The sequence below is a fragment of the Canis lupus genome, chromosome 20 (assembly GCF_003254725.2).
Source record: "Canis lupus dingo isolate Sandy chromosome 20, ASM325472v2, whole genome shotgun sequence".
In the NCBI taxonomy this organism is placed as follows: Eukaryota; Metazoa; Chordata; class Mammalia; order Carnivora; family Canidae; genus Canis; species Canis lupus.
Window position 1 is genome coordinate 13126553 of NC_064262.1, and position 13922 is coordinate 13140474.

Sequence of the window (13922 nt, forward strand, 5' to 3'; positions counted from 1 at the left end):
CCCACAGAATTCAGACTTTCCAAAGGTAACTGCATCTGTATTATCTCCATCCCAATCCCTTTATTAATGGATCCACTTTAAAGCCTGTCAGTTCTTTCAAAACCCTCTACCTGCATAAAAGGAATGGCCTCAATATCATCTACCATATTCACCAGAGATGATCACATGAACACACAACGTCAAACAGAGTAGCAACTATTTGCATTTTTTTAAAATCCTAGACCAGAATGAAGCACTACACAAGATACTTATTATTTCCATGTAATACAACCACTGCCCTCTTTAACCCACAGTTGTGGACAATTCAACACCCAAGTGCCTCCAAAGCAGCATTAATGGGCAATACGGCCTCTAAAGAAAGATCTAGTTGCTATTACATTCCAAACCACATTACAAAGTCTATTTCTGAGTTTGCAGAAAGCAAGGACAGATGGTTAGACAATTCAGTGTCTAATCAGATGTCAGGAACACCACGCCTCATGTGTTATCTCCATCATCTAAATGACACTATCCAACTCACACACTCATTGCCTGAAAAAATCTGGGTGAGGTTGAGGTCAACTGCAATAGGATATTCATTTGTAAAAGGCCGACTTCTAAAGGGCCATCTCTGTCTCTAGCCTAGCATTCCAAGAGATACCATCAACCTCTACAACTTAAAGGTGAAGACCCCTTGAATAAACATACCGAAAGAGCATCATCACTGACAGTCTTAGACCAATCAGAACACAGGGAGACATGACTGCCCTCAAGGGAAACATAAAAGACCCTCTTTTAAGGCATCCTAAGATTTCCCCTTCCCCAGTGCTCAATGATGAGTGGTAGTTTCTTAAAATGGGGTTCCAGATCATTTGGCCTCACCCTACCAGATGGAGACAAGAAGGCTCTTGCTCATACTTACTGAGGGCTGAAACTCCAGGCATTCTTCCTCAAAGTCAGGGTCTACCTGATGAAAAAGAATCATTAGGAAATTAAAACATCCATTGATTACTCCAGGACTCGGCCCCACTTGCAGGAGACTTCAAGGCCTGCGAACATCTCTGAATAGCTAAAAACTTGTCCCTTCCCTCTGTTCATGAAACCAGCATGCCACAACACACAACATGAGTACAACACACATGGAATGGTCTACCAGTTACCAGACGACGGCTCTCGAGTGTCGAGAGAAGAACACAATGAATTCACTAACAAAGCAACAGTTAAAACCCTGAGATAAATAAAAGATCAGTATCCAGTCATTAATAATCCTGCTTAGTTTTAGGTAGAAATTGAAAAAAAAAAAAAAAAAGTGTGGCCTCCAGCAAGAGTTACACTCGCTTCAGAACATAACCACTTTGGCAAACCATGTAATTGACATTTCTCACAGCTGGTTAGCTGGGTCCATAATTCTTTAAGGCTTCATTTTAAATTTCAACTTAGTCTTGACCTTTGGTTCTTAAGTATTTTGAAATCATCAGTTCTTACGAGTATCAGGCATCCTGGGGGTTCAGTACATTTAGATTTGGCCTTCTTTGGGGTCAGCTGCAGAAGTGATACTGTCATCCACACATCACCTTGATTATCTCTGAGCCATCCCACAGTGGAACCAGACCATGAGAGGTATCTTTTCATGTACAACTAGAATCTGATATGAAAATGTATTGTACATCTTCTAGCAGATAAGAGTAAAACTCAGCATCTGTCACACAGTATGATGTGTCACACAGTATGATGTGTCACACAGTATGATGTGTCACACAGTATGATGGCTCCCTAATTTAACACAAAAAGTAAAAAAGTAAATTCTTCCTGTCCTTCAGTATTTAGTCTTGCCTTTCCTCAAAAACCTTTTATAGACATTAAAAGTAAAGTAATTTCCTTGATTTTTGGTATATCTGCAAGTAAAAGATAAGACCTTGTCTATTCCACTAGTGCTCTGAGAACCAGAATACTTTATAAAGTTGTCTAATTTTTTATGTGTCTTAGTGCTTCTGGCTTTACATACCATGTTTCACTATAGCTGAGTCTTGGATATTCATATTAGGACAAGGACTGGTAGATAAGATGTGGGGAGAGGAAAAATGTGGGGAGAGCAAAATGCAAAAGCAAAAATTTCTCTAATTTTAAATCCCAGATTAGCATTCTTTACTTTTTTTTCTTTTTAAATCTACTCTCTAACAACTTTCAAATATACAGTATAATTAACTATAGTCATTATGCCATACATTACATTCCCATTATAGTTATTATTTTCAAATATATTTTCTCCCCACATCTTAATTGGAATCCCTGTGAAGTACTAAAATGTGTTAATCATCTTTACTTTTTCTTTTCTATAAGCAGGGAAATGAGGCAAGAGGAAACAGAAAAGCAGAAGGAAAAGCAAGGTAACTGAGCATCTAAATTCCCAATGGCCACAGGTAAATGAAGAAAAAGGAATGTGTCAGCCTTAAAAGAGAAAGACATAGAAGCTGCTACTTACCTCTGCTGCTAAGTAATGCCCTGTAGCAAGATGCTTGAAACGGAAGAGGCTGTTCCAATATCCTGCTCCACCCCGACACGGGTCATGTTGGACTACCTGCAAGAGGAAGAGAGATTAACAAGAGCGGAAGAAGTGTCAACCCATATTAAAATAACACTGAGACTTCACACATAAGTCATAGTTCAGGAGTGATATTTACTAGCTGAAATAAATCAGTATCTTCCAACAAAGCCATTGTAAGTATCATACATAATGTCAGAGCTCCAACATATGGAAGTACTATGTTTCTCCAAAGAAGAAATAGCCTCCCAGTTAATATGAAATGGCTGGAAAAAAATGGCTAAAAAGTTGAATGTTTTTCAGATTATTTGCTTTAATCATAATAAAGTAGAAGTTAAGATTCTACAACTCGGGATCCCTGGGTGGCGCAGTGGTTTGGCGCCTGCCTTTGGCCCGGGGCGCGATCATGGAGACCCGGGATCGAGTCCCACGTCGGGCTCCCTGCATGGAGCCTGCTTCTCCCTCTGCCTGTGTCTCTGCCTCTCTCTCTGTGTGACTATCATGAATAAATAGATAAAATCTTTAAAAAAAAAAAAAAAGATTCTACAACTCATCCATGAAAAGACATGACAAATAAAATGAAATTTCAGAGGAAACTATGAAAGCATTCTATACTTATACTAGTGCTGAAACACAAAGATAAGCCAGTGCTCTGAAACTTAAAACTCACAGAGCCTGGGCCAATTTATCATAAAAAGATATGTAATTTCAGCTTCTTCATGATGGAATAACTGGCACTGGTAATTGGTGCCATGAACAATTAGACACAGCACAAAATATATGAACTTGCTTTAGATAACTAGAAAACTAGATAAAATATAGGAAACAACTTTGTTCAGATGTTGGACAACAGGCAGTACACAATTGTGATCTCTGAGAAAAGGGAACAAAGTGATCTTCATGGTTATTACAGCTTTCTGCCTTGAGGTCCTCTCTGGATGGTACAACTGGAAAGGAGAATCTAAGAAAACAACACGGTTTGAGTTGAGGAGATATGTCAGAATTTAGGGAGACTGAGGTGGCTGTATTTGTGGGAGCACAATACAGAACTACTCAGAAAAAAAGCTCCAGATGTCTACACAGGGGCCTCCTTGAGTCTTTGGTTGAATACCAAGTTGCATATATGTTAGGTAAGACCACACAAGACCAAATGAAGAATGACAGGGAAGTTGTGAGCTCAATGTTCTCATTGCTCACTTGGGACTGGAATATGCTCTGAGAGATTCCATAGAACACTTGGGGCATTCAGGAAAAATGTCAAAAAGAGTTACACCTTAATAATGAGACAATCTAGCCCTAAGAAAAAAAGACTGTAACACACTTGACTTAACAAGTGTTTAAGATAAGCTCTAAAGCATCAAACTAATTCATAAGTAACTTTACTGACAAAACAAAACTCAAAACTCTTTAAAGGAAAGCAACAGAATATAGACACTCCAGAGTAGCACCACAATGTTCAGCATATATCCAGCACTGGACAGATAAGAATCAGGAAAATGTGACCCATAAATGTGACGATGGTCACTGTCAGACAATATTAAATGATCCAGCATGTCTGTGTGGGTTGCCGGGGATAAGAAAAATATTTGAGAAACAATGAACCCAAATCTTCCCATTTGATATATACACAGATTCAAGAAACTTAATAGCCTCAAAGTAGGATAAACACACACACATACACACCTACATATCCAGCCACCAAGGTATATCATAATTAGATTAATGTAAATAAAAATCTTAAAAGCAACCAAGAAAAAAAAAAGACACTATATACAAAGAACAAAGGTAAGAAACCACAGAATTCTACATTAGAAATTAGGCATGCAAGATGACAATGGATGCACAACTTTAAAGTACAGGGGGGAGAAACCTGTCTACCTAGAATTCAGAATCTAACAAAAATAGCCTTCATAAATGAAGGCCATGTGGAGAAATTGGAACCTTAAGACACCACAAGTGGGAGTATCAACTAGTGCAATTTGGAAGTTCTTCAAAAAAGTTAAACAAGTTTTAACCATATGACCCATGATTCCACCCCTAAGAGAACTGAAATACCTACCACAAAAACTCAGTATGTAAGTGTTCACAGAAGCATTACTCAGAAGTAGAAATAATCCAAATACCATTAAGTAAGAAAATATAGCGTAACAATGGAGTATTATTTGGCAATAAAAAAGAATGAAGTACTGATAAACGTGGCAGTATGGATGAACTTTGAAAACGTTGTGAAAGAAGTGATAGAAGTCAAATACAAAGGATCACATATTGTAGTATATCATTTATAGGAAATGTCCAGCATAGATAATTCTATAGAGATAAGGAATAGAGATTACCAGGAGGGGATCACTATGGATACAGGGTTCATCTTGGAGTAATGAAAATGTTCTAAAATTGACTGTGGTGATAATGGTCAAATTCTACAAACCTAATACAAACCATTGAATTGTTCACTTTAAATATATGAGTTGTATTTCAGTGAAACTATTATTTGGGGAAAAAAAAAACAGATTTTTAAAGTGAAGGTGAAATATATTTTCTCATTTTCAAATGAGAGCTAAGAGCATCAGTCATTAGCAGACCTGCAGTACAAGAAATGCTAAACATGATATTGTTTTCCTTTTTTTATTTTAAAGGAACACTTATGATTCCAGAACAATATAAAAGTGGGAGATGTTCAATGTTTTCCAAGGATATTCAAGGAAAAACCGGCAGGAAACAATTTATTAGGGAATAAGAATTAGACAGCTGTTTCTTTTCAGAAGGAAAAAAAGAGAAGATGCTCTGAAGTAGACTGCTGAGTTATGTACCTGAAGTTTTAGAAGACCATACCTCAAACACCCTCCACACAGACTTGTGATCTTTAATTCATTCCTACCAATTTGCAAGTGAATAGACAAGGTACCTGCTCTTAAATGTACTAAAAAGTCAGCCACTTTTGCAGGGTTTGGACTTTTTTTTTGGAGAGGGGGTTTATGACAGCATGTTAAACCAATACACAAAAATGTCTGTAAAGTGATGTCAACTGTGCTTAAAATAACCTGCTCACAGAATAAACAGCTCCATGGAAATGGGCACATTAAGTTAATGAAATGATGGTTTACTTTCTTTTTTTTTCCTGTATTTTCAGTTTTTCTTTATTTTCCACTTACTACTTTAAATATACCCGAGAAAAAGAAGTTTTTTAGGGCTATGGATTTTTGTTTTTTGGGGGATTTTTTTTGCACTAGTATCCAAATCGCACATGAAGAGTGGTTCTGAAAGACTGTTTTGAACATATAAAACCCTGTGCTGAGTGCAATGGTGATATCAGCGAGCAATGTAAAGGTCTAACTCACAAGTGGTTTATATATAATCTAGCAGGATTGACACTGTCTCTATATAGGCACTAACTAAAAAACTCCCAAGTGCTATGGATGTGGAGAGAAGGAGAAAAAGAATAAGGAGAAGGTAGAAATTGAAAACTTCATATAGGTTCCTTTCATCATGAAAGCTGTAGAAATTTTTATACAATAGCCAAGAAAAACCTGAGTACTACAACATCCATGTTAAAAGAGAAGACAATTTTTTAAATGGGCAAAATATTGGAACAGACACTTCAATGAAGAATATACATTGATGGCAAATAAAGACATGGAAAAATGCTCAATATCATTAGCCATCAGGGAACTGCAGATTAAAAGCACTAAGAAATTTTACTATACACCTATTAAAATGGTTAGCATTAAAAGAACTAACCACACCAAGTGTTGGTGATGATGTGGAAGAACTAGAATTCTCATACTTGGTGGTAGGAATATAAAATGATACGAGCACTTTGGAAACCAGTTTGGTAGTTTTTTTTTTTCTTAAAAACATACACCCACCATGTGATCCAGCTATTCCATTTCCAGATATTTAGCCAAGAGAAATGAAAGTTCATGACTATGAAGAGACCTGTTCACATTTATAATGTTCTCAAAAGCTTTAGTTGTAACAGCCAAAAATTGGGATCAACTCAAATGTCCATCAGCAGGTAAACAGACAAATTGTGGTATACCGTATGATGAAACTATTCACCAATAGGAATGAACTATTGATACATGCAACAACATGAATGAATCTCAATTATTCTGAGTAAGGAAAAAAAAAGGCCAGAAAAAGATCATATACTGTCTGAGTCCATTTATGCAAAGTTCAAGAATAGAGAATACCTAACCATGCATGCAGAAGTCAAATCACTGGTTACTTCTCTAGGAGGAAAACAAAACAGTGCTGTAAAGAGGCTCAAGGGAGCCTTCTAGGTGCTGTTAGTCTTCTACTTCCTGATCTGGGTGCTGGTGATATGACTTATACGTGTACATAAAAATTCATCAAGTTGTATACTTTTGATCTGGGCACTTTATGTCTGCTGTACCGCAATAAAAACATAAAACAAAGCAAAGGAAGTAAAAGAGAGGAGGCAAGTCAAGACAGAGAAATGCATGTACCCCAAGAGTTGCAGTTACATATAGAGAAGGGCTTTGGGGTAGGGGCCAAGTCTCTGCAGCTTAGGCCCTTGTCACCTCTGTCACCAAGTAGTCATGCCATTGTCTCTTGGGTCCCATGTTTCTAGTCGCTTTTTACCCCTCTCAATAAATGACATGCTGTGAGCGAAACATTTATCTCCTTAACTAGTGCATTGATTGTGTTACTCCTCTGCTCAAAACTACTCTCCAAACTCCATCCCTGCCTAGGACTTAATCCAAACTCATGCCTGGATAGAGGCCTTTTAGGCTCTGGTCTCCAAAATCAGTTTCTGTTTCACTTCCCTTCCTATCCTCTGCCGCCCCCCCCCCGCCCCCCACCGAACTGGGATGCTAAGCCTTACCTCAAGGCTGTCTCCTATTCCAATCCTGTGCCACCGTCTGACATGAAATGACTTACACTCTACGCGTCTCTGCCTTCAGAAATACATGTCATCCTGTAACTACCAGCTCAGACACCATCTCCTTCACCCAACCTGAACTTCTCCCTCCCTCATCTCAATCTCTGGAGCATGAAGAATGTGTCTGTGGCCACTCTGCCATCCACTGATGTCTGAGTGTCTCTCCTTCTATGCTCACTGACATGAGTCACCTGTGTATCATGCTGAGTAGGCACTCAATTACATATTGTGACAGAAAAATAACCAAGGGAAAGGAAGACATGGAGGCTGATGATTAGATGGCCAAGAGAAAGAAACTTCTAGTTTCAAGTTTGCTTCTAAAGTAGACATCATTTTCCTTCACAAGCACATCCAGCATCCTTCAGATGCAGCTTGACATGCTTGTTCATCTGTCATCCTGACCCATCTTTTAAAGAGTGGGCTTAAGTACCCTACAAACCCATGAATCCTCTCTCTCCCGCTCCAGCATCATCCCTTACCTCCACCTCCCACAGGGCTTTTGAACTCGTGGCAGATGTGGCTGACTGCCGGCCGGTAGTTCTCAGGAAGACATGCTGCTTCTTCCTGTGCTCATCGCAGGTAAGGAACTTCTCCTGCTCCGCATGGAACAGCCTCACCACGTCACCCTAAAAGTTGACATATGGAGGAATTAAGGAAAGTGAATTTTACAAGAGAACTTAGCTGCTGCACCATGTAGAGCCAAGTGCTGCCGACCTGAGAAGTATCCAGCTTACCCCCTTCAGTATGTCATCTTTGTTGTCACTCCATTTCATGAAAAGGACTATTTTCCAGCTTGTATTGCAGTTGACAGAATTGACCTGAAAAACAAATGACAGTTATTTTTTCACACATCCCTCCCAGTAACTCTGTCTTCCAGCCCAAAAACTCCTCATACTGCCCAAGAAGCAGGGCTGTGCTTCTGCCCCCAAATCCTACCAGTTCACACCATTAAGATCACAAGAACCACAAATTCAACTGGCCTGGCATATGTGTTTGTTAATAAAGGGTGCATTTGTGTTCATTCCACATATGCTTGAAATGACTAAAGGAACCTTGCTTCCTGCCTTTCTTCTCCAAGTCTCCTGTTCTGTAGCCAAAAAGTAAAAGCTCAATAAAAACAAGTACTAATAAAGATAAAAAGAGTCCAGTGAATATATTCTAAAATGTGAATGATAATCATTAGCAAGAGCAGACACTATACACTAAATATGTCCCAGGCACTGGGCTAAGCACTAATATTCACTACTACGTTTAGTCCTCAGTAACATCCTAATTAAAAAACAAACAAACAAACAAAAAAACCAGTAATGACCATCACACCTATTTCAGACAGGAAAACTAATGCACAGGGAGATGAGGGAGACATATGGTAACTAACCCACAAACATGGAGCTAGGAAATGGCAGATTTGGGATTTCATTCCATACGACTCCAGACTGTGTCCCCAACTCTTAGGCAAATATGTATGTCACAATCAAGTTACCATCCTTTGGTCCTATAATTGTCAATCTGAGGCCAAGGAACTGTACTGCCAAAAGCAACATATCCCCGTTGCGAGGTTGCTGATGGCCTGTAGTACACCCATCTTAATAATCAGCCAAAGACATTCTCTTAAGGGAAATAAACTGGAAAAAGGTGCCCCTCTAAGCCAGAAAAATTTGGTAAAAGAGGCCCTTCACTGGCTTAACAAATTTGGCAACAATCTCCCAGTTATATGAGGCTTAGTAAAATGAGCCCTAGGGTAACTATTGGCCCTCACCCAGCCCCATGGGAGCCCTGGTCCTGGGACTCGGTTACTTACCTGTAAGTACCCCAAGTCCTAAAAAGGTCACTTTCAGCATGCACATGCCCTGGTCCCAAGAAGGCTTGCTCTTGCACATATGCCTGCTCACAGGCCATAACTTGGTTTTCCTTACCTCGTTGCAGCCTGGGTTATCCACTAGCTGATGGCTGCTAGCATGTAAGGGCTGGCCAGCATTGACAGGATTCAGTACAACCTTGTCACCTATGACCACCTGGAAAAGAAGAGACCAACAGAGGTTTTCACAAAACAGGTCAGAAATCCCTGGTAGAGGGCAGCTGGGCATCTTCAGATCACCCCTTGGATTTGGAACATCCTCAGCCAGCTCAGCCGAACCCCTCACAGTAGAGGCCAGGCAGTGAAGTCTCACAATCCCTGTCCAATTCCTGGAGAAATGCTAAGACCAGCATGGGATACCACTGCCAACTATCAATATCCCTCTTTTCCTATGTTAACAGATACATAAATAAGCTCTGAGTATTAGGAATAGAAGCAGAACATTGCCTGAAGGAAGTCTATTTTTAAAAGAAAAAGCCATCTAAAGCACTGACTTTCATATTTTTTTGAGTACATGCCACATTAAGAAATACATCTCTATTATATTCCAGTCATACCTACTTATGTGCACATATGTGTGTATATGTATATGTGTACATATATAGATATACATATCTATATTTATCTGAAACATAAGTTACTGCCCTAAAACAATACTTATCCTCATTATGTTTAGGACAGCCTGATACTATCTATTCTAATCCACATTCCAAAATGAAAGTCATAAGCCACTAAACTGATCCCAGAGTCCACAAATAGACCGACACTTGTTTGTAAAACACTATCCTACAAAGGATAACCAGTCCTTCAACTCCATCTTAACTTCTAAACTAAGGCACAGCCAAACAGGTACATTTAAATAATAAAATCAAGGAGGACTTGCTGAAAATGAAATTCAGGACAAAGCACATTTGTCTTTTATTATGAAGGAAGAAGGAAGGAGGACAGAAATGATGGTTTCCTAAGAGGTAAAACTCATCTATTTTGATGAGTTTGCTACATTTGGGGGGCATATACAATTAAATTTTCCTTAACTCCAAATATATATACATAAGGATCTCAAAAAAGTCCAACACTTATGGTGAAAACTAAGCTCTACTGGACTTGTTCTTCTCTTCTCAGTTGAGCATCAATAGTTATTATACACCAACTGGGAAGGAATGTTCTGCTTCTACATGCTTCTGTCATACTGCATATAATGTCATACATATACCAACATATAAATGAACACGTACACTGCCCAAAGCTTGGAAACTTAAATAGTAATACTGAATATGGCAAAAACCAGTGTGAGGTTTAGGCTAGCTAAACATTTTGACAAGATTTCAAGCTGTTTAAGGAACACATTTCGTTTTAGTAAAAAATTGCTATTTCCAATCCTAACAAGGTCAGAAATTGGGCTTAATAGCATTTAAACATATTTGTTGTCAAGTGTATGCCCACATAATGACATACTAATGTAGCTGGTGAGTATCAGAACTGTTCTAAGTCACATGGAAAAGTATTTCAGTGGCTTAATATTCTAAGGACCCCTCAGGAAAGGGGCCAACTCAGGACCAACTGCAGTCACTGCAACAAGATGGAGAGCCTGCCAGTTTACCAATAAAGGAAAAAGCAAAGATAACCCTAAAATCCATTCTCCTTCCCTGCTGTATATAGTTATCTTCTATACTCCTTTACTTTATTTCCAAAATAGAGAGGCATTTCTATTCCACTAATGATCTAGAATGACAGGGACACGCCCCAGGACGTTAGTACAGGCTAGCTGTTTTCCTGGTGAAGTTACTGAGGTAATGGGGTAGTCATATAATTTTTTTTTCAGAAACTCAGAAGGAAAAACACAGCTACCGTATTTAGGTCACACTTCTCTCCAAATTTCCCTGTTTCCCAAACACTGGTTTCCATAGTGACTCCCTTCTCTTCATACAGGATAAGCCTCTGGTTCCAGCTATAAAGTTCTCCTAGTTGACTTGTATATACAGTTCCAGTTGGAAGCTTGGCATGGAGCGCTCCCCAGGCCAAGAGTTTGCACTTACACTGTCTCCAATGGATCGTAGCTTGTAGAATGGCTGAATATAAAACCAGGACCCTTCATTTCCCGCCTCGTCCAAAGTCACTCGCATGGCATTCTTCTCCAGCAGAGCTGGAAGCCTCTTATTCACAGTTAGGTATTTATTGCTTTTCAAATGCAGGAGCTGAAAACCCACAGGGAGAATAAGGTGAGTGTCAGCAGGTCTCTGAATCTCTATGATTTCTCTTAGTCACATAAATATGTATCAAACCTTCCTTCCACTTCTGAGCTAATTGTGGAGTTAGAGAGTCCTAGAAGTGCCTGAGGCAGGGAATAATTAGAAAATAAGGAAGAGCAAAGGGAGAAGTAGAGGGAAGAAGAAATATTTTATTTTTCCCCCCAACATGGCTGTGGACAAGATGGATGTTGTTTAGGTCAAGAGCACCATTTGCAGGGAACAGCACTCTGCCATCTGTTAACAGGTAGGAAGGAGCCTAATCCCATATAAAGGAGCTGAGGAACTGCAATCTGAATATCCCTGACTTTAACATAGAGCTAAGGAAAGGCACTTTTGAGCATAAGAAACAGTTTAAGAGATGACCCTGTTAGGTCGTTAGGGGGTATCGTTTCATATGGAATAACATGGCTGCTATAAATTTCCGTCTTCTTTTTTTTTATTTTTTTGATTTTATTTATTTATTAATGAGAGATACAGAGAGAGAGAGGGAGGCAATAACATAGGCATAGGGAGAAGCAGGCTGTATGCAGGGAGCCCGATGTGGGACTCGATCCTGAGACTCCAGGATCACTCCCTGCACTGAAGGCAGATGCTTAACTGCTGAGCCAGCCAGGTGTCCCAAATTTCCATCTTCAATGCTAACTACTTTATTGTTAATTCTTGGGAGAACCAAAGATCTAAATGGGAAACAACTTGTCTCATAGTGGGTCTGTACCAGGAAGTATTAATTAATGCTTCCAAATTTAACAGGCTATAAGAGAAGACGGAAGGGTAGATGAAAGATTACCCAAATCCTGGAGAAATATTAAGACCAGCATGGAACTTCATTGCCAACTGCCAATATCCCTTTTTTATATGTTAATCGATACACTTTCTAGAACCTTCTTAGGAGATCCACATGCTCCTATCAATGTTATTAGGGTCATGAGTCTGATTTGTGAGCTCCTGACGTCCGTTGGCTGTTATACACAAGGGGAAGGCAATGCCCTCTTAAGTCTTCATTGTTACCCTGGTGAGTGGCCCCTGATTTTCTGCACATCTGTCCAGGTGCTGAACTCAGTTGGTTTATAAACTGATATTACCTAGAGATGGATCCCAAGGTCCAGGCTTTGAAGAAGTAATAAGTAATATAAGCTAAAATATATTCAGAGCTTACTCTGAGAGATACCTCTCAATCATTTAGGAAACGATACCATGATTATTCTCATTTTGCTAGTGAGCAAATTGAGGCAATGGGAACATTTCTTGCCCAAAATCTCAGTCATTAAGTCCCATAATCCGAATTGGAATACACTTAAAAGTTTACATTCTCAGCCCCTATGCCCACCTTCCATCTTCAGTTCAAGCCGTACTCTCTAACGACATCAGGGAGTCCTGAGTTTGAAGGCACTGGTCTGGCCCAGTAATAAAGCTGATACTGAAATCTGGGCCCACCTGACTGGCCCTTTGTGTCTTTTCTCAGTTGGACAGAAGTTGAAAGGGAGGTGGAGTGGGATTGGTAGGACCTATTTTCAAAAGCTACTTTACTATCCAAAAGGCCAAATAATAATAAACCATTTAAACATAAAAGGTTGCTATTACCAATGTGGCAATAGTACTTTTTCCAGGCTCCAGATTATCACTGCTCTCTATTTCAGAAATAACGATGAGAAAGAATTCCTTTGTAGCCAGTCAAGTATAAATGATAAGCAATATCTTTCAGAAACGTAAATAATGAAGCAAGATAACCAAATGGGTCAGGTCTTTAAAAATTGGTAACTATTACCCTTTGTGTATCAAAATGATCCAGCATCTACATAAACAGAAAAGAGCTACAAGGGCGCCTGGGTGGCTTAGCTGGTAAAGCCTCAGATTCTTGGTTTTGGCCCTGGTCACAATCATAGGATCGCTAGCTCAAGCCCTGGGTTGGGTTCTGCACTCAGTGGGCAGTCTGCTTCAGATTCTTTCTACTCCCTGTCCTTTCCTCTCTATTCCTCCCCCACTCATGCATATATTCCCTCTCTAAAATAAATACAGAAAGAAAGAAAGAAAGAAAGAAAGAAAGAAAGAAAGAAAGAAAGAAAGAAAGAAAGAAAGAAAAAGAAAGAAAGGGAAAGAAAGAAAAAGATGAAAGAAAGCAAGAAAGCAATTAGAAAGAAAAGAAAAGAAAAAGAAAAGAAAGAAAAGAAAAGAAAAGAAAAGAAAAGAAAAGAAAAGAAAAAAAAGAAAAAAAAAGAAAAGAAAAAAGAAAAGAAAAGAAGGAAGAAAGAAAAAGGCTACATTTGGCATTGGACTCACGCACTATTTTCTGCAAGGATAGACCCAGATAGATTTTCTTAGCAAACCCCGCAGTAGCTATTTCCTCTTGTGTGTTTTATCCCCGTGCCAACTTTAAAGGCACAAGGGATAAAC

General features: G+C 39.1%; 1 protein-coding gene across 11 annotated transcripts in view; it reads right to left on the bottom strand.

The window, feature by feature from the left end:
* The window catches only part of ITPR1 (inositol 1,4,5-trisphosphate receptor type 1), a 318713-nt gene that overhangs the window by 179225 nt on the left and 125566 nt on the right, over positions 1–13922 (bottom strand). For 8 of the 11 annotated variants that reach the window (XM_025451109.3, XM_025451147.3, XM_025451149.3 and 5 more), the window contains exons 7-12: positions 11319–11477; positions 9341–9439; positions 8159–8242; positions 7904–8050; positions 2462–2557; positions 902–946 (exon numbers count right to left, since the gene is read on the bottom strand). In XM_025451109.3, coding sequence (XP_025306894.3) covers positions 902–946; positions 2462–2557; positions 7904–8050; positions 8159–8242; positions 9341–9439; positions 11319–11477 — 630 coding nt within the window. The remainder of the gene's footprint in view (positions 1–901; positions 947–2461; positions 2558–7903; positions 8051–8158; positions 8243–9340; positions 9440–11318; positions 11478–13922) is intronic. The other 3 variants (XM_025451124.3, XM_025451170.3, XM_025451161.3) reach the window with 1 other exon arrangement.